The sequence below is a fragment of the Berghia stephanieae genome, chromosome 2 (assembly GCF_034508935.2).
Source record: "Berghia stephanieae isolate SIO BIC M18660-M18661 chromosome 2, UCSD_Bste_1.3, whole genome shotgun sequence".
Classification (NCBI taxonomy): domain Eukaryota; kingdom Metazoa; phylum Mollusca; class Gastropoda; order Nudibranchia; family Aeolidiidae; genus Berghia; species Berghia stephanieae.
In genome coordinates, this window is record NC_088361.1 from 1,383,001 (window position 1) to 1,404,486 (window position 21,486).

Below are 21,486 nucleotides of genomic sequence, written 5' to 3' on the forward strand. Positions count from 1 at the left end.
GGATAGAAGACACAGTAAATGCCTTCCTGCCCACTATGGGAGAGAGAGAGAGAGAGAGAGAGAGAGAGAGAGAGAGAGAGAGAGAGAGAGAGAGAGAGAGGATTGCAACAGGGACCTATTGGTCTGAACACGAGTGTCATACCACAAGAACACAAAGCCATACTTTACCCGCGCTAAGTTATGACAGCAGATGAGGAAATAAGTATTGTAAAAAATAAGTCAACGCCCGACTATATATAAAAATATTCAAACAATTTATTATACATAGGTGGTCTATACTCAAATAATTCATATTCATGCAACCTCATAAAATTTAAATAATATTGTACAGATTCATTAGAATGTAAGAGTTGATGGTTGGCAAAGTAAATTCTGAAATCAGCAGTTCAAATATATTCCTGAAATAATCTCTGTATTTTTGTGATTAAAATAGCATGGTATTGTTTCATTTTGTTCATTGCCCGAGATGCATGTGGAGAGCAAGAGCATAAGTGGAAAATTAAATATTGACGGACAAAAAAATTCTTGAGATTTCTAATATTATTCACACATTTTGATTCTTCCATACAACAAAATCAGCTTTTCTTTCTTTTTCATTGGCATTTCAAGATTGGATTTAAAAAAATCCAAAACAAATAAAAATCAAAAAGAAAATTATTGGGGGGGGGGGGGATAAAACTGCTAAGGAAACAGATATTTTCAAATAAACGGACGGAAATTTATCAAGATAACGTATGCGTTGTAGTAGAATTTCGTAAACGTTCTTTTTTTCACTTGATTTTTTTCTTAATCTCCAAAATATGAATAAAATTCATATAATTCATATTTTACTGCTTTGTTTGTTTGGTTTTTTTTCTTTCTATTTGTGACAGTGATTTTAATCATCTATAATGTCAGACTTTGATATATACTAAATTTGTTTTTATTTATACAACAGAATGCACTTATCAAGATTCAAAGAAACGAAATTATCACAGATCTTTGGGTAACTATTGCTCGTCGTTTAATTCTTATCGTTACTTTTTTTTTTTTTGCAATCCAGGCTTTGACTATGTGTCCCGTTGCGTCAATCTGGTGTTATGTCAGAATGAACCAGGAGAAGAAAATTTAGTATAAAGCAAAATGTTTTTTTTTTTAATTTTAGAAATAAAAATATGATTTTCAATGTAGACTTCTTCGTCCTCTTCCTTTTTTTTTCTAGTTGCTGTTGTTGTTGATTTTGTCGTTGTTGTTGGTGTTGTTGTTGATTTTGTCCTTGTTGTTGGTGTTATTTTTGTTGCTGTTGTTGTTGTTGTTCTTCTTCTTCTTGTTTTTTTTTCTTCTTCTTCTTCTTCTTCTTCTTTTCTTCTTCTTCTTCTTCTTCTTCTTCTTCTTCTTCTTCTTCTTCTTCTTCTTCTTCTTCTTCTTCTTCTTCTTCTTTTTTCTTCTTCTTCTTCTTCTTCTTCTTCTTCTTCTTCTTCTTCTTCTTCTTCTTCTTCTTCTTCTTCTTCTTCTTCTTTCATAACTTAAGCTTAAAACTCAATTTGTATCATCAGGTTCTTCCAGACGTAATACCATTTTGAGACGATGGGTCACACACCATTTAAACAGTCAGGATGACGACTTGAGTTTACAGAGTGTAGAGGAGTCTAATTGGCTTGTTGTTCTGCAGGCTGTTCACGAACCATCGATAAAATCTTCTCCAGTTTTTCCACTTCACGCTGGCATTTGGTGGCCTCGTCCACTGGTGGTGCGCCCTTCTTCTCCTGTGGACACAAACAAAAAAAAATGGATTTTTATTTCGTTTGGTATAATTATACACGAGCCTATAAATCACGTGTCATATTACTGGAACACATAGCTGAGAAAAATGTGCATAGGTATATGTATATATATTTTTTATGCCCTTCCGCCACGACATCATAAGATATCGCCGAAGGAATAGATAATTCATCAAACAAGATGTCTGGGGTCAACAGGAATCACTCATGTTGTCTAAGTGAGCAAATTGGGGGTTAATAATCTTACATATACATTAATATGTACTAAGATTATCAAACAACAGCCTCCAACTTGTGAGACTGACATGGGCACCTGATAGCAAGTGATATAGAAAGAGAGGACGACCGAGGGAAACAAGGTGAAGGATAAGTGGGAAGAAAAGAGGCAAAATTGAGTTTACATCCTGGTGGGAGGACATTACTGCTGAAGCAGATGGGAAAGCATGGAGAGGATATGTCTTCACAGCCAGCCCTTTTCTCCCACAAGGAGAGATTAGAAAAATAGGTGAGTTTAATTTAAATATGAAACCGCAGAACAAATAAAGAATTAACTACGAAAATAATGAGAATGACGATTTAAATCCTTGCAGTCTTTTTTTTTTTTAATGCATTCAATCTCCTCGATGACCCAGTAAAACGTCATTATTTTCAAATATAATCCAGTTTTCATTGTTAAGGTGTTTCTGATATAATACTACATTGAAAAGTGGGTCACATCTTATCTATTATTAATTATGACTTACAGCTTTCATCTTGCGGAGGTTAGGAGAAAGTTTCAAGCTGATAACGTTGCCTCTATCGTCACCAACGATGATGATGGGATGGGCTGAGTTGAACTCGACGTGTGTCAGCTTCGTCTTCTTCTTCTGGGCAACCATTTGTTCGCATAGGGGTTCGTATTTGTTGTACAGTAGGTCATATACAAAGGCCTGAAAGACGTGGATGGATTGGCAGATGTTATGATGGTAAAATAGATGGTGATTGTTTTGTTTTCAGTTCAGAATAAGTTGATTTTAGAGGTGGAGGTGTTAGCGGTGGTTGTGGTGATAATGGTTGTAGTGGTGGTGGTGGTGGTGGTAGTAGTGGTGTGTGTGTGTGTGTGTGTGTGTGTGTGTGTGTGTGTGTGTTTTAAATTTTGTACTGTTGCTCTGGCTAGTCTGTTGCTGTCGTTGTTCTTGTGTTTGTTGTAACTGTTGTTGATGATGCAGAGCACGATGATGATGACGATGATGATGATGATGATGATGATGATGATGATGGTGGTGGTGGTGGTGGTGGTGGTGGTGATGATGGCTAATAATCATTGCGATAATAATGAACCACCAACCTTTCCATCTGACGTGACGGCGGCAAATACTGTGGAAGAATAAGGGGCCCAGGCAACATCGCCTACAGAGTTGTTGAGGTCAAAGGAGAATAAAGGTTTTCTGTAAGGAATAATATTGGATGATTAGGTGTCAAATCATCGTTTATACTTACCTACATATAAAACAATAATATACAAGTATTATACCAACTATGATCACAATGAAGACATCAAATCGACAAAGAACATTATTTTATTTTGTTATAAACTTTTGCTTATTATTGTAGTTATTTATGTATTTATTTATCTAATCAGATATCTAAATACTTATTCATCAATTCACATAATCACTTAATTTGTTTTTATTTCTCTTTCCTCATTTTAATATTTGATTATTATGATTCATTAAAAGAGCTGAAGAAATGGGTATGAGTACACACATAAAAAAATAACGCTTTGAAATTCTGAAAAAGGTGTCCGTGGTTCGAGCCAGCACTTGAAAAAAAAAAAGTAGAAAGGAACCTAGTAGCGATGACCATGTGTTGTCCAGCCCCATATAGAGCATAAGAAGTTAAGGACTGAAAAGCATATTGGAGCTGGCTTTCTTTGCTGAAGACTTTCTGTAACTTTCAAGGAGGGTTGACAAGGTTTAGGGAAATCTATTGCATGTGATTTTTATTGTCTATTTTCTTCCTCACATAAAAAAAAATATCTGGCACTGCCAAACTGAGCACATTTGTGACCCACTGCCTCTTTGTGGTATTGTGTAGGAATAAACTAATTGTTGAAAATTGTATGTAGAAGCCGACATGCACTTGTTTGCAGGTCTGATAACCGGACGCAATAATGGGCTTGAGTAAACATTGTTGTAATGGACAATATTTTGCATTGGTTTGAGAGTATTTCCATTACAACGATGAGCCCATAACGAATTGGGTTATCAGACCTACAAATAGATACACATAGTAGAAGTCAATATAACTGAACTGGGATTCAATTTACATATGCTAAAATAGTTTATCACATTTTCAAAATTAATATAAAAGTATGTAGGTATTCTTATACTTTTGATTATAAATTAGATATTTGTCATCTTGGTCATCTTTGACATAAAACCACATTGAGATGATGGCTCACATTTGACTTTGCTGAGTCAACAAACAAAATTAAGAAACATAAAGGAAAAAGATTTCACCTTGACTCGTCATCAGCATCAGTACTGTCTATTTTGTCTCTCATCTCCCAGATTTTCACAGTCCAGTCCGCACTGCAGGTCATGAATATTCTAGGATGGAATTTGTTCCAGCAAACTTTGTAAACAGCCATGTTATGGGCGTCTATCGTGTCGATGAAGTGACTTGTGTACGCCTTGGAGCAAATGTGAATTTTACCTTCTTCCGTCCCCACCAGGAATAAATAATCTTTTTGTTTGTGGAAGTCAAATGCTGTGCCACAGCCTGGGAGAGGGGAATGAAAAAAAACAACACGAAATTGTATTTTTGTTGCAATTGTACGGCATATATAAAAGTGAAAAAAAAATTGGAAACAGGTGGGGATTTTATCAAAGCAGGCTGAGTACTTGGGTTGATTTTTTCTTGTATTTTTCTTTCTGCTTTGTCTGGAACCGTTTCAATTATACAGTTTCAGATTTTTGTCACAGGCAATAAATTTACAATAGCGTTTAATTTTTGTTTTGTCCAATTTAAACGCACATTGGTGTTAGAATGAGTTGACATCATTTTGTCACCCCTCAATGCAACTAGCTTTTGCTACTAAAATTATAGACAACGCTTACTTGTTTTAATCTTCTCTGTACAAAATCTTCATCAATATATACATATTCATCTGTAAGGGAATCAATTTTAGCCTAGAAATGTGTATGGGTTGTCTTCAAACATTTTGATTAAATGTGATTATCCGTATTTTCAAAGAGTGGTTGATGGAAGTTATGAGTCTTGCCCAATATAAAAACAAAACAAACAAAATAAAAAGCAACCCCCCCCCCCCCCCACACACACACAAAAAACCCCCAAAAAACAACCAAAATGACAGAGCCCTTAAATGGGGTTAAAATCTAGGATTCCTGAGATATTGTGTAACGTCTCATTCACTTGACCACATCACTCCCTCCCCTTTTAAACACTTTACTAAATGGTTGCTTTAAAATGCCTGTTTACCTGTCGTTGGAACTTTGATGCCGTCAGGACCTTCAGCAGCGACGTCTGGAAGGCTCAACTTGATGATGTCTTGGTAAACCATTTCATTCTAAAGGAGATAATAACCAATGAATATTTATCAATGAAAACAGACCTTATGTTCATGCTTGTTTCAATGTGTCAATAATATCATTTTGTTCAAGACAAAATTGTTCCACTTACACTCAAACCACAAAAACACTAAGAGTACCTGGGTTGATTTGTCCTACAGAAATGGTTTTTTTAATCATTATTTTCAATTTCTAAAAGAAATTGAAATTATTATTAAAAACAACAATTTCGTCTTCCTCTTCTTCTCATTCCGTTGACATCTCTGATATCTCATTAAGTATTTTGTGTTCATGTGCCCTAATTTATTGTGAGTATTTGCAGATTTTAAATTCCCACCTAACCGATCATTTTTAAGATTGTTACTGCAATGACATACTGACTCAATACACAGTTGTATTTTTTAACTCAAATCTAAAAGCAGTGAGTACATCCTATAAATAATGTTGTTGTCAAAACAAACTTTACAAAACAACATTAAGTTTTTGTAAATCCTCCCCCCCCCCTCCCACCTTCTACGTGAAAAAAAATCGTACCTTCAATATCGTCCACAAACATATTCTTCCATCAGATGAAATGGAATAGAAATTCATGTTGTTGTCTGCGTCATCCTTTTGCCAACGCACCTGGAATTGGATTGAAATAGTAATGATGAGAAAAATACTAAAGAAAAGGGGTGGGGGGGGGGAGCATAATAATGGCCAGGAAAAAGGTTGTATGAGGCAAAGCCAGACCCCCCCCCCCCCCCCTGTCCCAAAGGAAAGTTGACTATCCATGTTAGAATGTGTAGAATCTGGTTAACAATTATTCTACAACTGTCCATGAAAAACGAATCGTGAAAGAAATTCACATTTACGTTAAGTCTTTAGTGAGATCTGCCTCTACCAGAACATGACAACTTTTGCAGAACAAATCATATTACTGATAAATACAAGTAACTTAGAATGTGATAGTTAGTCCCCCAAATTTCATTACACTTTTAAATCAAAGTCTGAGGACGTACATCTATCTGACCCCAAAGTGTCACAAGTGTTGTACAAATCCTGAAATCTGAAGCCATGAGAAAAATATTATTATGATCAAATCTGTCATGAATGTAAGCGAGACAATTCATATTTTACTCCTTACATTTGTATGAATGTCAATATTGATCATGTCCCTTGCATGCAGTGCTTTTATAAAAACGTGAGTGGAGGAATAAAAAGCCAGTTCAGTCTTGAGTATGTTGAAATAATCTTTGTGTTCCTTAGTTTAAGCTTCTTAGCTAATACTACACTATGACAGCATATCTGCTACATCCGAATCGGATTAGAGCATCTGCAATTTATAAATATATGACCCATTATTGAAATCTGGTATTATGTCAAAATCAGCCAGACAATAAAAAGAGAATTTTAAGTTTAAATGCTCAGCAATATAACTTCTTATCTTTTAACCCTGTTAAAACTTTACACCCTTTATTCCAATTAAAGAAGAGATTACACCCTTTCTTCCAATTAAAGAAGAGTTTACAGCCTTCCTTCCAATTAAAGCAACCCCCCCCCCCCCCTTCCCTTTCCAAAAAAAAAAAAAAAAAAAAAAAAAAAAAAAAAAAAAAAAAATAACAACTGCTCTTGGCACAATCTTCATCACTTGGAACTGCAAATCTTTTGGATTGGATTGGTCTCATACTTCTGGGTATAAATTCAATTTTCACTATTTAAACTGTCACGACATAATACCCCTTCTTAGGTAATGGCTCAAAATTGTTGTTGTACCCACCTGCCATACAGGATCTGTATGTTTTCCATTCTTGGCAGTACATCTATGAATTGGACCGTCTTTCCTGTCCACAGCACTAAACACAGCCACGCTACCATCGTAGAACCCAGCAGCGATCCAGTGCGGATGTTGGGGGTGGCTGTCCAGACACATGACGCCGCTGTCTGTCTCAAAGAAGCATTCTGGGAAAGTTGGGTTCTTCATTGTCCAAAATATGATCAACCCATTACCTTGTTTCATAAAGTCATCTGAGCAGTGGAAAGGGAAAATCATCATTAAAATTTTTCTTCTGTGACAGAATGATGCTCTGGTGAATTTCAGTTATAATAAACTTTTGAATTGAGATAAGAAAATATTCTTTTATCTTTATCAATTAAGAAAAAAAAATCAAACTCATTTTTTAAAGGATATTTATGAAAGTCAAAGAAATAAACTGAATAGAGGCATGACATCATTGGAAGTGTTGCAAGGTGTTGTGCCACTTTGTGGTCTTGTGGTATGACACTCAGCTTCTGATCTGAGGGTCCCTGGTTTGAGTCATGTTGTGAGGGAGGAAAATTTGAATCCTTGAAAAAGGTTCTTTACTCACATTCTCTCAATGCAATCATGTGTACAAGTAACAACATTACTCATAAAAACAAAGTAATTGTAATAGTGCCTTACAAACGTCATATCTCTTCTGATATGTTAAGTATCGCGGTTGGCATGGTTCCCCTTGTAAAAATCCTTTGAGCATGTCAAATGGAGATTGCACTATGCAAAAGCTCTATTTTGGGAGGACAGAGGAATAATCTATGTCTTTTTGATTTAGGAGAGAACAAAAAAATGAGCTTTGATTTCGTAGAGAAAGATAATGAGGATACTCACAAGAGCCGCAAGAAACTGCAAATAAGTCTTTGTACAATGGATTCCAGCAAACAGAGGTGATTGCCAATTTCTTTGCCTTCTCGAATGAAAATCTCCATAGAGGTAAAAGTGTTCCCTCCTGGTCCCTGTACTCGTCAGACACGTCCTCCCAGTATTTGAAATCTGTCAAGTGACAAAACAATGAAGTATAGCTTTAGCAAAATTGTAAAATTGTGAAGGGTAACAAAATGGGTTACTTACAACTCAAGCAGAAAGACAATGTAGGTAAAAAACCATCAATATTAGTACGAGTATGATGGGACGCTTTACATAATATCATTAAACGTGCTATAATAATTTAAAATGAAATTAATATCCTCTGAAAAAAGAAAATGAATGAAATAAATATAATAATTCTTGTTGAAGTTAATGCAAAAATAAAATCAGCACAATATGCTGTCCGAGCATTAAGTCTCCCAAAAGAAAATATATAATACAAGACAATACTTTTACTAATCACTTGCAAATAAAAGCAATTAAAGAAAGTGTAGTGCATATACCTTGTGCAATGTCGTCGAATGTGTTTTGGTTAACCATCCTCTCCATGATTTTGGCTGCTGTTTCAACTCTTGACACATCGTCACTCTGAACGGGGGAGAGAAAGAATAAATTATGTGGGTGTATACATTATCCTAGCATATGGCATATTTTTAAAACGTTAAACAATTTATAAATAGATAACTGAGAAGAGCTTTGAAAATAATAAGTTTGACAGTTTTGAAATAAAACGTTTGAATAGATTTAAGTTGACCAAAACTGATCCGGCAAAAATTGATTAAAGAAAGTGTTATTGTGCTCCAATAAAAATAAAAATTAATGTGGATATCTGTATGATTGTACAAACGTTGCAAACGATAAACTGTTTGATCACATGATAAACGTCGGTGATTTCAAAAATATTTCAGAGAAAAAATAAGTTTCGAGATAAAGGATGGAGTTTATTTGACTTACTGTGGACTCTGTGATGGTGAATTTCTTTTTGGTTTTGCCCTCCTCTTTTCTACCGGGAATGACCTTCTTCTCTTTTGTCTTTTCCTAACAAATGGAAAGAAAAAAAATGAAAACTCTCAAAAATATTCAAAAATCATGTCATTTTGGACACTGAAACAAACAAAACATTATTAAATGTAACAACAACAACAGTGAAAATGAAAAGTACACAATGAAAAAGAAAAAAAGTCTCTTATTCTTCTATATGTGGAAATTTGTCTCCAGGTTCCATTTCAAGGGAAGACTTAAATAACCAAGGCATCAGCCTCGGTGCATCCCTGAAAGGTGAGTAATAGGGATTTTTGTGTTTCTTGTTCAATGAGAAAAACAATGAAATGCCAAATTTAATAACACTTTATCCAGTCGGCCGGCATTCCCAAATAACAAAAGAACAATAATAAATACAGTAACAATTTAAAGAAATATATCAAATATCAACAACAACAAAAACTCACAAAACCCTCCCCAACACCCCCCCCCCCCCCCAAAAAAAAAAAAACCCAAAAAAAACCAACAACAACAACAAAACAAAACAAACAAAAACAAATAAAGAGCTAAAAAAACAACAACAAACAACAATAGAACTTGAACATTTATGAAGTGCAGGTGCAGTGAGTTAAACATTTATGATCGATCTGAACATCTGCCTACCTGTTTTTCGAAGTCTTCTTGATAAGCGTCATAGATTTCCCACTGTGAAAGTTGATGAGAAGAAATTGGAGTCATGACTGATACCTCTGGTGTATAATGATAATATAAATGATGATGATGATGATGATGATGATGATGATGATGATGATGATGATGATGATGATAATGATGATAATGATAATATGAATATGATGATGATGATGATGATATATAGATGATATGAATGAGATGAATAATGATATAATATAATAATAATAATAATATAATAATAATAATAATAATAATAATAATAATAATAATAATATATAATAATAATAATAATAATAATAATAATAATAATAATAATAATAATAATAATAATAATAATAATAATAATAATAATAATAATAATAATAATAATAATAATAATAATAATAATAATAATATAATAATAATAATAATATATATAATAGATAATATATATAATGATAATGAATGATGATGATGATGATGATGATGATGATGATAATGATATAATAATATAATGATATATAATAATAATAATAATAAATAATAATAATAATAATAATAATAATAATAATAATAATAATAATAATAATAATAATAATATAATAATCATATCATCATCATCATCATCATCATCATCATCATCATCATCATCATCATCATTATCACCACAACAGCCAGACAACCATAAAACTGGAACTCAGTCCATTTGCCATAAGATTGTATTAACTCAATAACTGTTTCACAAAAAATTACCCTGAATGGATTGTTGTATGTTTGGGAAGCTCTTTCACTAAAGTTGAATTGATTGGTCAATTTCTTCTCTTTGGCTGCACCCCCTTTGGCGGGAGGGGCAGGGGAGGCTCCTTCTTCACCTCCCCCCTCCTCTTCTTCCTTTGTTGTCTCTCCCTCAGCAGCTCCGCCTTCTTCTCCCTCTTCCGCCCCTTCTCCCTCCTGAACGTCACTTGCTGGAAAGAGGAAATACACGTAATAATATTAATATTCTTATGAGAAATCAAATAATAATAATAATAATAATAATAATAATAATAATAATAATAATAATAATAATAATAATAATAATAATAATAATAATAATAATAATAATAATAATAATAATAATAGATAGATAGATAGATAGTATCATGTCGGAATGGTATTGGTGCCAAAGATTTAATTTAAAGTCAAAAGTTAGGAAACTTGGGTTATTTAGCATTCACTTCACTCCGACATGATACTGGTCTGAGGCGGTGGGTCACATATGAGAAAACCACTTAGAAATTAGAAAATCTGCAAAATCAAATTTAGATTTTTACAAAAGAGCTATCCCCTTTTTCACCAAAATTTGTGCCCCGCAGCATGTTCCAATAACAGATCTACTTTCAAAAACCTGTTGAATCACACATTCCAGTCATATCAAGAGTTCGTTTTATGCCATTTCAAATAACTATAAAATTCTCTCTGATCAAACTAGTCTATTAATAATATTAAAAGAATAAGGTGACTTAATCGATACAATCAAAATGTAGCAATAGAATGTGAAGCTCATTGAAACATGCAAAATCAATTTGATATTTTTTTCTTGGTTCTAAAAATGGGATTGACTTTACTAGCTGAATCAATTATGTGAACAAATGTCTAATATTATAAAGATGCAGTCTTTAGATAGACTTAAATTACTACATCAACAGTTTGCCAATTTACTCTTTAATTTTTCTCAAGTCGAAGTTAATATGTACTACGCTGCTTGAAGCTGTAACTGTGATGTATAAAAATGAATGTAATAGGTTTTTTTTTTAAAGGTACAAAATACTTAACACAGAACGTTTTGGGCTTAATATTCTACTTCAGTTAATTAATAACAAAAACAAAACAGCGAAAACCTTTGCAGTAATACTTAACCCTTGATACATTAAAGTCAGGAGAAAGACCCCACTGCCATTTATCTGTTTTATACATGAATTTTGTAATTTTAGTGACTTTGACTTTATATTCAGGAATAGGGAATAGGGGATTAGCGGAAGAGTAGCGTCCCTTGATTGGACGTCACCCATAGTCTGTGACGTCACCGGCGGAAAAGTTATTAGAGAGAGAACGTCATGTTGGTTGTGCGCATGCGTCTCTCGTCCTCGCTTCCAGTGAAATCGGCTTGAGACACTTCAAAACCAAATTGACGTTCTCTCTGTAAGGTAACATCCAATCAAGGGACGCTACTCTTCCGCTAATCTCATTCCCTATAATAAAAAAAAATGATTAATAACACCCGTGTGTATTTTAAAAGAATAATAAATCACAGCTAAAACAATGAAAGGATTACACGTAGATAGATTTGAAGATAAGCTCAGGTTTGTTGTGTTGTAATTTTGTTTTTGTTTTGTTTTTGTGATGCAATTTCTTGATTGCGTTTGTTATTTGCATTGGCTGAGTGACAAAGAGTGGAATATAAGCCATAAAGTATACAGCCATTTGGTCGCGGTATGACACTTTGCTTTGGATCACAAGGTCCTGGGTTTGAGTCCTACTCTGAGCAGAGCATAGTTGAGTCCTTGGGAAAAGCACTTTTCTCACATTCTCTCACCGTACTCATGTGTAAAATGGGTGGCTGACTGCTTACAGTATTGTGTTTCTGTCTTTTTAAAAAGTTTCCCTCGGATCAGAAGGTCCTGAGTTCGAGTCGTGCTCTGAGCACTGCATAGCTGAGTCCTTGAAAAAGGCTCTTTTCTCACGCTTTCCCACCATACTCATATGTAAAAGGAGTACCTCGCTGCAAACAACGTTGTCTCTGCCTGAAAACAAGTTGTAAAATGGGCTAACAAGCGTGATGTCTCATTCTACATGTTAAGCACTGCTGTTGGCGACTGAGCAACTCCTTGTAAAGTACTTTGAGCATGTTTAGTGGATAATGCTCTTTATAAACGCGCATGTTTGTTTACTTTTAAAATATGATAAAGTCTAAATTTAAAAAAAAAACGAAAATAAGAAAATAACCGATTGAAAGCAATATGTATTATGGTTCAACACAAGTCAATTATTATTATTTTTAAAGCCTAAATTTTAAATAACTGAAGCAAATAAATTTCCAAAATTTTGCAATGTGTTTGTATAAAAATGTTCAATGTAAAATTCAACTTCATTCTAGCAGAAAGGAGTGAAGGCCACATTAGGCTTTAGTTGAGTCATTGAGACCCAAGATGCAAAGGGGCGTAAGCTGAAATCTTCAAAGTCAAAGGATTTTTTCCGGCAAAAATAGATTTGTCATGCTGTGAGAAATAAAATCAGTGCCTTGTTGAGCAAGCCACTGTGCTCTATCAATTTTTCTTTTATTACAAATTCATTCAGATAAAATAAGGACAAAGAAAAGGATATTAAATAAATGGTTAGATGACATCTATAAAGATGATGATGATGATGATGATGATGATGATGATGATGATGATGATGATGATGATGATGATGATGATGATGATGATGCTTTCTTTAGATATTTCTAAAGATCAGTTTAAGATTATAATTTTATATGTTATTTATAGATTCATAATACAACTCTAATATGAGCTGAATTTTGACTGAAGAATTATCAGTCATGAGCTTTACAAAAAGTTAAGAAAGAATAGAGACATATTTCACCTTCTGACAATACCAAGTTCATTGTCAACGTCTCCGTTAAGTCAACCAATTCACTAGGAAAAGAATTTTTTTTTTTTCTTCAATTTTGAATGGTGACGTCTATGAAAAAATAAAAGAATTTACAAAAAAACAAAAAACAAAAAAGAAAACAAACAAACAAAGAAAAAACAAACAAATACAAATTACACATTTATTCCAAGCTAAGAAAAGTCTTTCATTTGTGAACCATCATCTCCATACGGTATATGTTAGAATTAATAAATCAAAGAAAACTGAATTATTACTCTTTCTATATATTTGAGTGACAATAATACACTATATTATAAAGAATGAATGTAATTTTGTGAACTGTAAATAGCTATAATATTATAATTTTATTGAATTTGACTTTAAAAGCAATTTTCTGCATAATTTTTTTTCCTGACAAAACACCGTCAAATTTTTATTTTAAAATAGCTGACCTGATGAGTGCTTATAAGAATTAACCTGATATTACTTGAGTTGAATTATCTCTCGCATGCTTATGTTGTTCTTCCAAAAGTAATGATAAATACCGGGGGGAAATATATGTAATTCAAATGACCCAATGGGTAATGAAGGATTTAAATATTCATTTATTTTCTTGAGTATGGGTTAGAATAGCGGAAATCATTGATTTAAAATGAATGGATCAATAAAATAAAATACCGTATCAGTCCTCAGAAAAGCAAAATCAAAAATAAGCTCACATCCCTACCCTCATCATCTTTATCAAAATGATTTAATTTTTATAAAGAACTTTAAATGCTATGACATACAACTGAATCAAACAGAAATAAATTAAGAGAATCGTGCCTTAAGTATTCTGAATTTCAAATTTCACAAGTCCCATCCAATGCTTTTTAGACAAACATTCAGAATCGTCATTGACATTTGTGACCAATCATTTCAAAACGCTATTATATTGGGGTAAACAGATATTATATGAAATTATAAAATCGAGTTGAAATAAACGCCTTCATAGAAAGAATAAGATTAAAACTTTTAACGACAAAAAGCAGACAATGGCTTATTTATATCGTTTAGATTTGAAACTCAATTTTACTAACTATCTGTTCATTCCGACATAATACCAGATTCAGACTTGCCAATTTTTCAGGGACAAAATACGGGAAAATTCTATGGGAAATCTGAGGTGTAAAAAAACAAGATGTGATAATAATGAATGTGGTGGTGATGGATGATGATGATGATGATGGTGGTGATGATGATGATGATGATGATGATGATGATGATGATGATGATATTTCTGGAATAATAAAATACAAATGAAAATCGGAGAATAGCTGGAAATTAGGGAAACCGGGAATGCTAATAAGTATCAGGAATGTCACGATAAAATGGGAAGAGTAGACAGGTCTGTAAATTGACATGGTGAGGCACAATTTTTATCTTCTTTGTGTGCAAATAGTCAACTGACAACCAATGGTTGCAATTATTTAAAAAGTAAAAAATTCGAACAACATAAAGACGAATGGGGAGCTTTCATGACAGCTGCCATATCTGATGACCTAGCAAGTGAAAAGCGTTAAGTCAGTTAAAGAGTAAGAATTTGAAGTAGTATATAAGAGGTGAGGAATAAGGAACCATATAACATCATTATGCATTTAAGAGGAATAATAACACGGTACATTAATTAGATAATACTGAAGCGTAAATGAATGTTAGAATGAATACCCGACCTTTTTTGTACTGGATGATGATAGCCATAGTAAGATGTAAGTGTTATGTTCAATACTATGCATATTTATAAGCTGATAAAAATGATTGTTCCTTCCTGGGAAAAGCAAGGATTTTAAGGAAAATTCATTTTCTATGGGATTGACTATATCCCAATCTGATGTTTTTGCTATTTAAACTAGTTTTAAAAAAAAGATTTTAATTATCTCAATTACTTTTTTATGAATATTTTGAGATGGCAAATTCCACAACCCATGAACTGAGAAAAATAGCAATAGATTGATCAAGATTTACAACAGTCTGTGTCTTATCCGTGCTTTTTCCCATGAAGGTAGAAAACTGTCAAAAGGATCTTAATAAAAAGTATTAAAAGCGGTGAACAGAGATAATAAAAGATTAACTCTGGATACTCCGGAAACGTCAAATACATTCTAACATCAAAGGTGGGTAAATAAGCGATAATTTGAGAAGAAAATAACATTGTGGGGGTAAAAAATACCTTTCGGCTCGACTGCTTCTTCAGCTGGTTCTTAGCAAGGATGAATTAAACATGATGAGCATGAGACATTTTATAGAATTTATATAAGTTGTAACCTACAATCTCAATTTGGTATTAAAGTCAGATTGGAGTAAATGAAATGATGAAAAATTTTTTTGTAAATTTGAATTATGACATTTCAGTCACTCAAAATGCTTTCATTGAGAAAACGAAATGTCGTTTCTTACACTTCTGAAATAAAAAATTGGGTTCTTCTGATGATTTTGGCTTTGAATCTAATTTCATCACATAGTTAACTCTGACATAATACTGAATTGATACAATGGGTCACATTCAGTATAGATCACACATACACAAAAGCTGAATCATTTGAGCTTAAATATACAAAATATAAACATCATCCTGAAAAATATTTTTCACAATAAGTGGCAATTTTGGTCGTTATAAATTAAGGCAACAATGAGGCAAAACATGTTTGAATCTTGTAAAAGATAATAATACAAAATTATCATCTTTCGCTTGTTTTTTTTTTAATGCTTTGTCCGCAAATTATATTGGTACCCGATAACTTTTTTTTTAAAAAGACGATTTATTTTTAAAATTTTTTTTCAGAATAACTAGATTAATGATTATAAATGATTTAATTATTGAAAAAGAAATAACGAAAGGGAGACAATAAATAATTTAAGACTTAAATTGCATTTTTTTTAAACTGTTTAAATGATTTTCGAGAAATATTGAAAAGCATAATATATTATAATAGTCAAAACAAACACCCAAGAAATCAACAAGGCTTAGAAATATACAATTCTGACAGAAAGAAAGATAGGATGTCACACAGCAAATCAAGATGGAGATAGAGAGCAAGCAAATTTATCATTAGGTACATTTTTTGTATATAGGTAAGCAAACAAAAGGTTGAAAATGGGCACTGTACTTTAACCAGACATAATGGCTTACTGTTTTCATCAAGAGAACAGTAACAACCATGTATCTAAGGCCTCATTGAAGCTTCATTTAATACTGAGCTGTTGGGAATGAGTCGCAAGAGACTCTATTTATCCATCACTGCAACTGTACAATAGCAGGAGAAAGCATACACATATCATTCCAACACACACCCACACACGTTTAATCTTTGCAACATCTCTCAGTGGAAATTCTTAGCTCTGAATTTATAACCAGATAAGTAATAAGGGCTATCATAATTGTGACCAACCACCTCAAACTGGTATTATGTCTCTGTGAACCAGATGCTAAAAAGTGATTTTGAAGTTAGAACGACAATAAATGTGAGATTTTACCTTTTGTCACTTTCAGAAACTACATCCAATGTCGTCAGTAAAACAAAAACTTGACCCAAAAGTCTTATTTTTCACTATAAATTAGATTTTGAACATCTGTCACTTCAACATAACAAAGTTTTGAGGCAGCAGGTCACAATTTGAAAGAAATTCAATATGGCCGTTGAAGGATTAAACCCTGAAACACAATAAGGCAAACGATATCCAAGTGAGTAATTACCTTCTTTTGTGTCCATCATTCCCATCCGATTGAATTGTCTGCGTGCCTCCTCTGAATCTTTGTGAAGCAAGTTTCCATCAAGGGCAAAATGGACAGCCAGTTGATCAACGCTGGAGGTCTGCTTGAATTGTCGTTCCTGTTGATAAAGAATAATAGTTATAAATATGTGACATAATCAGTTTTCGATTAAGGACAAAGTGAAAAAATAGAGTTAAGCTATATATTTTAAGTGAAATAATCATTCTTATTCGATACAATGAGTCGGATCCTTGGATCTGATTCTTTACACAAATTACTTCACTTGACTGAGGTTTGAATGAATATCTGACTTATAGACAGAATATATATTGTAAGAGTATTAGTAAAAAAAAAAAAAAAAAAGGATGCCTGACAGGCAACCCATACTCTTTGAAATGGAAACATGATTTTCTATGGTTTGTTGGGGGAAAACTGAAATATAAAGTGCAGCGAACATGGTAAGCCTGTGAAAATGCGCTATAAAATTATCTGTATTCATTCATACATTTACAAAAATAACGGGGAAAAATGGCAACATTAAATGTTTACATTTTTTTATGGTGAAAACTACTTAAGCATACATCAATGACAATAACCTACAGCCTGAAACTCGGAATAAAGGCTAAAGTAGAATAAATTCAAGTAACAACAAATTCAAATCAATGAGGAATTATTTTGAAAGGCCAGCTATAGCTGACAGAATAAAGAGACAAGGTAATTCAAAACAATTTACCGGTCATCAAGCACAAATCATGTGTGCGGCTATGTGGTCTAGAGGTATGACACTCGCTTTCGGATCGGAAGGTCCTGGATTCGAGCCCCACTCGGCGCATAGTTGAGTCCTTGGAAAAGACTCTTTACTCACATTCTCTCACCTTAATCAGGTGTAAAATGAGTACCTGGCCATTAACAGCATTGTCTCAGTCCGAAAAAAATTGTAATATCGCCTAAAAGACGTCATGTCCCGTCCTACACGTTAAATGTTGCTGTGGCCAGGGATCCCTTGTAAAGCATTTTGAGCATGTTTAGTGGATATTGCGCTATATAAAAGCTCTTTTTTTTTAAATCATCGACTACCTGCAAAGCCCAAGAGGCTAGTGGTTTCTATTATCTTTTTTTTTTTTTTTTTTTAATATGTTATCCCTGAAAAGTAGTGCAAAATGTTTGACTTGAAAGCACCTTAATAGGAATTGACACACATTGGAAGAGAAATCTCTTTCTAGACTTTTTTAATTTCGAAATAATCTAGGTGATCAAGTGCTACAAGACTAACAACTAAACAAAACTGGCTTTCATAAGGAATCTACTTCAAAATTAAATCTGATTCAAAAATAAATAATATTGATATCGAATAAGGTCTTACCTTGAAGCTGTATCTGACAATGTTTTGAGGAGCATGGGGGTTGTTTGCAGTCAGGATTCTTGTGAATTCCTCTTTCAGCTCCTGAAGATTAAAACATATTTTTCAAAATAATTATAACTCATGAAAATGATTTTGTTTTTTGTTTTTCTTTTCTTTTTAAAATATGTTTTTATTTGTTTTTTATTGTTTCCTTTTTGTTGGTGGTTATTTCTTCATTTTTAAAATATTTTTTCTTTCTTGTTTATTTGGTTTATTTGTTGTTGTTTTGTTTTTCATTGCTTATAACTTTAATAAAACGAGTAAAACAATCTTTAAATGTCTATGTAAATTGGAATGTAAATTAAAAGAAAACATTAGCTATGTACAATATAAGTCTTTGGCTAAGTCACTGTTGAATAACTTGATAATGATGTTTGATAAGCTTTTAATAGAAAAATTAATTGAAGAAGATAAAAAAAAAAAAAGAAAAAAAATGAAAACAGAAATGAAAATCAGTGTAAACAGAAGTTCTTATCTTAGTCATTGTTTGATCATTTGACAATATACTAATATAAACATCTATTCAATTGAGTGAAAAAAAATTCAGTGTAAGTTTATATGAAATTTTTTCATTAAAAACATAACGAATCAAGACAAAACAAAAACATTATCCTCTTCAATCATCAGCAGCAAACAAACAATGTCGAATCACTTACGGTTTCTGAAAGATCAAGTTGGTCATCTGGCTTGACCAGAGTTTTGGCCTGTGAATGTAGAATGTGATTTTTAATGTTTTTCAATGTTCCTTAAAAAAAAAAACATAATGAAAAACATCGATGGGTAAATTTTCATCCCCAGTTATTATAAGAGACGGATGATGAAGTCGTTTAGGGTTTAGAATTTTTTTAAGAAGATACAAACAAACTTCAAGTAAATTTTTAATATTTAATGATAAATTTAGTCTGCATTAATACCAAATTAACGATTTTAATTATATTACATTTATTGTCATTATATTTTTATATCTTTTTTACTATAGTGACTCTTGACACACCACAGTCGAACTCAATGATGAAGGAATATCAATTTCTTTCTTTCTCTTGGTCTGCCTCTATTAATATAACCTTTCAAAGGAATCCGTTTTTACTGGTATAATGACATTACAATTTTACCTGCATCCAATCATCTTGTTCGGTTCCGTCTCCAACCTCAGTCATGTCGTCATCCTGGATTTATGAATGTGATATGAAGATAGAAAATAATGGATATAAACCATCATAAACTTATAGGTTCCTCTTAAAAAAACAAAACAAAAACAAAACAACAACAACAAACAAAATAGACTTGATATTTTTAATGGTACGCTATACGGTTAATGTACTCAAAGTACTTTACGATGGTTTCCAAACAAACTACAACACTTAACATATAAGTATAGTATAACTTATACTTAAAGACATGATGCCTCTAAGGCGCTATTATAATAATCTTATGTTTAGACAGAGAGAACATTGTTACCTAACTTGTACTCATTTTTCAGTGTGGTGAAAAAATGCTATTATTGACACTTTTTCAATGACCCAACATTGCGCTGCCCATAGTGGGACTCAAACCAGGAACCTAATAGTCATACCACAAAACCACAAAGACTATGTCACAATAGCTCTCATACTGAATAGCAATTAAGAAACCAAACAACCTGCATACATCACACATGTTACAAAATGTCTTTATTACTTATTTATAAGTCAATGATCAACTGAGCTCTTGCTCTTCGGTCTTGTACCATGCCAACGTTTCTTTAAAGACATTATATGAATATGATTCATATAAGTTTCACTTTCATGCTGAAGAAGTTCCTCATAATGCCAAATTACCAATTTATAAAAGAAATATATAAACACAAGCATAGCTTTTCAAAGTATGAACACTCATTCCCATTCATTTCATTACAAAATATTTTAAAAAGGAGAAAAGGGAAAGGAGGAGATGGTGGAGGAGCGGGAGAAGAAAAAAAGAAGAAGATGACGAGGAGGAGGAGGAGGAGGAGGAGGAGGAAGAGAAGGAGGAGGAGGAGGAGGAGGCGGAGGATGATGAAATGGTTATTTTCACAAATTTAAAGATACTCACAGCTCGTTTCGTTCGCTTTCTTGGATCTGCTGCCGGTGCAGCCTGAAAATAAGATAAGTTATAGTATGTTAAGATGAACTAATGCCTGATAAAAGTGGTCATAAACAAACACTAGACCCCCCCCCCCCCTTACTCAAGTACTCAATGCAGATATACGATTTTTAAAAAAATAAGTAGTTCCAAGCACGTAGCCCGTGCCCACTTTATTGCCTCGATATTTTGGAGAATAACACACAGTAAAGACTAATTTCCATTTTTAAAACGGCTTGAACAAACTCTTGTAAAGCAGTGGTGAAGCCTCAAGATTTAAAAAATAATAGCGAAGGTGACTATCTCTCTCCCTCCCTCCCTCCCTCCCTCTCTCTCTCTCTCTCTCTCTCTCTCTCTCTCTCTCTCTCTCTCTTTCAACTCTATCTATCCAAGACACACTCTCTCTTATCTTCTCTCTCCTTTCCTATTTTCTCAATATCTGTCGATTTGGTCTTTATCTCTGTCACTCAATCTTCCTCAATGATAATAATTATGATGTCAAGAAATGAGTCTTCAAAGATAATCAGAACTGACAGAGCGATGAACGACAATGAAAAGTGAAAGGACATAAAATAAATCAAAATGCTTGTTGAGTTGCTGATGCAAACTTATGTGCAGATATTTTTATGTAAGTTTAATGGTGCAGCTATCAAATACTTAGAAGGAAAAAGAGAGAAATTCAGTCGAATCAGCGTCAAAATATTCTTATTCACTGGCATCGGAAAACAATGATTCAAAAGTGTGCTATGTGGTGCTCTTTTTCTTAAATGGGAAATTTGCGTAGCAAAGGGATAACTTTACAATAAATGATGTGCTTACCTTTGCTTTTAATTGCTTGGGAGGCATTTTCGAGAGTAAATTTTTACCACACAAACACACACTTCAGACTCTTACAACCTCGGGATTCCGTAGCCATACAAAACAGGAAGTGCCTCTCGTGGTAACCAGTGACA

The 21,486-nt window shown here is 33.1% G+C and overlaps 1 protein-coding gene across 1 annotated transcript; it reads right to left on the reverse strand.

Moving 5' to 3' along the window:
* Positions 1 to 1,496: 1,496 nt before the first annotated feature.
* On the reverse strand, positions 1,497 to 21,467 carry LOC144964144 (dynein intermediate chain 2, ciliary-like). Its single transcript, XM_078898079.1, is given in 19 exon segments — positions 1,497 to 1,745; positions 2,504 to 2,689; positions 3,088 to 3,187; positions 4,262 to 4,523; positions 5,244 to 5,331; positions 5,867 to 5,956; positions 7,092 to 7,339; positions 7,959 to 8,120; positions 8,498 to 8,582; positions 8,949 to 9,032; positions 9,639 to 9,724; positions 10,391 to 10,612; positions 15,490 to 15,519; positions 17,014 to 17,149; positions 18,395 to 18,475; positions 19,090 to 19,137; positions 19,546 to 19,599; positions 20,504 to 20,545; positions 21,353 to 21,467. Coding segments are annotated over 19 exon segments (2,148 nt in total). The 5' UTR covers positions 21,380 to 21,467; the 3' UTR covers positions 1,497 to 1,628.
* Between the last annotated feature and the right edge of the window lie 19 nt (positions 21,468 to 21,486).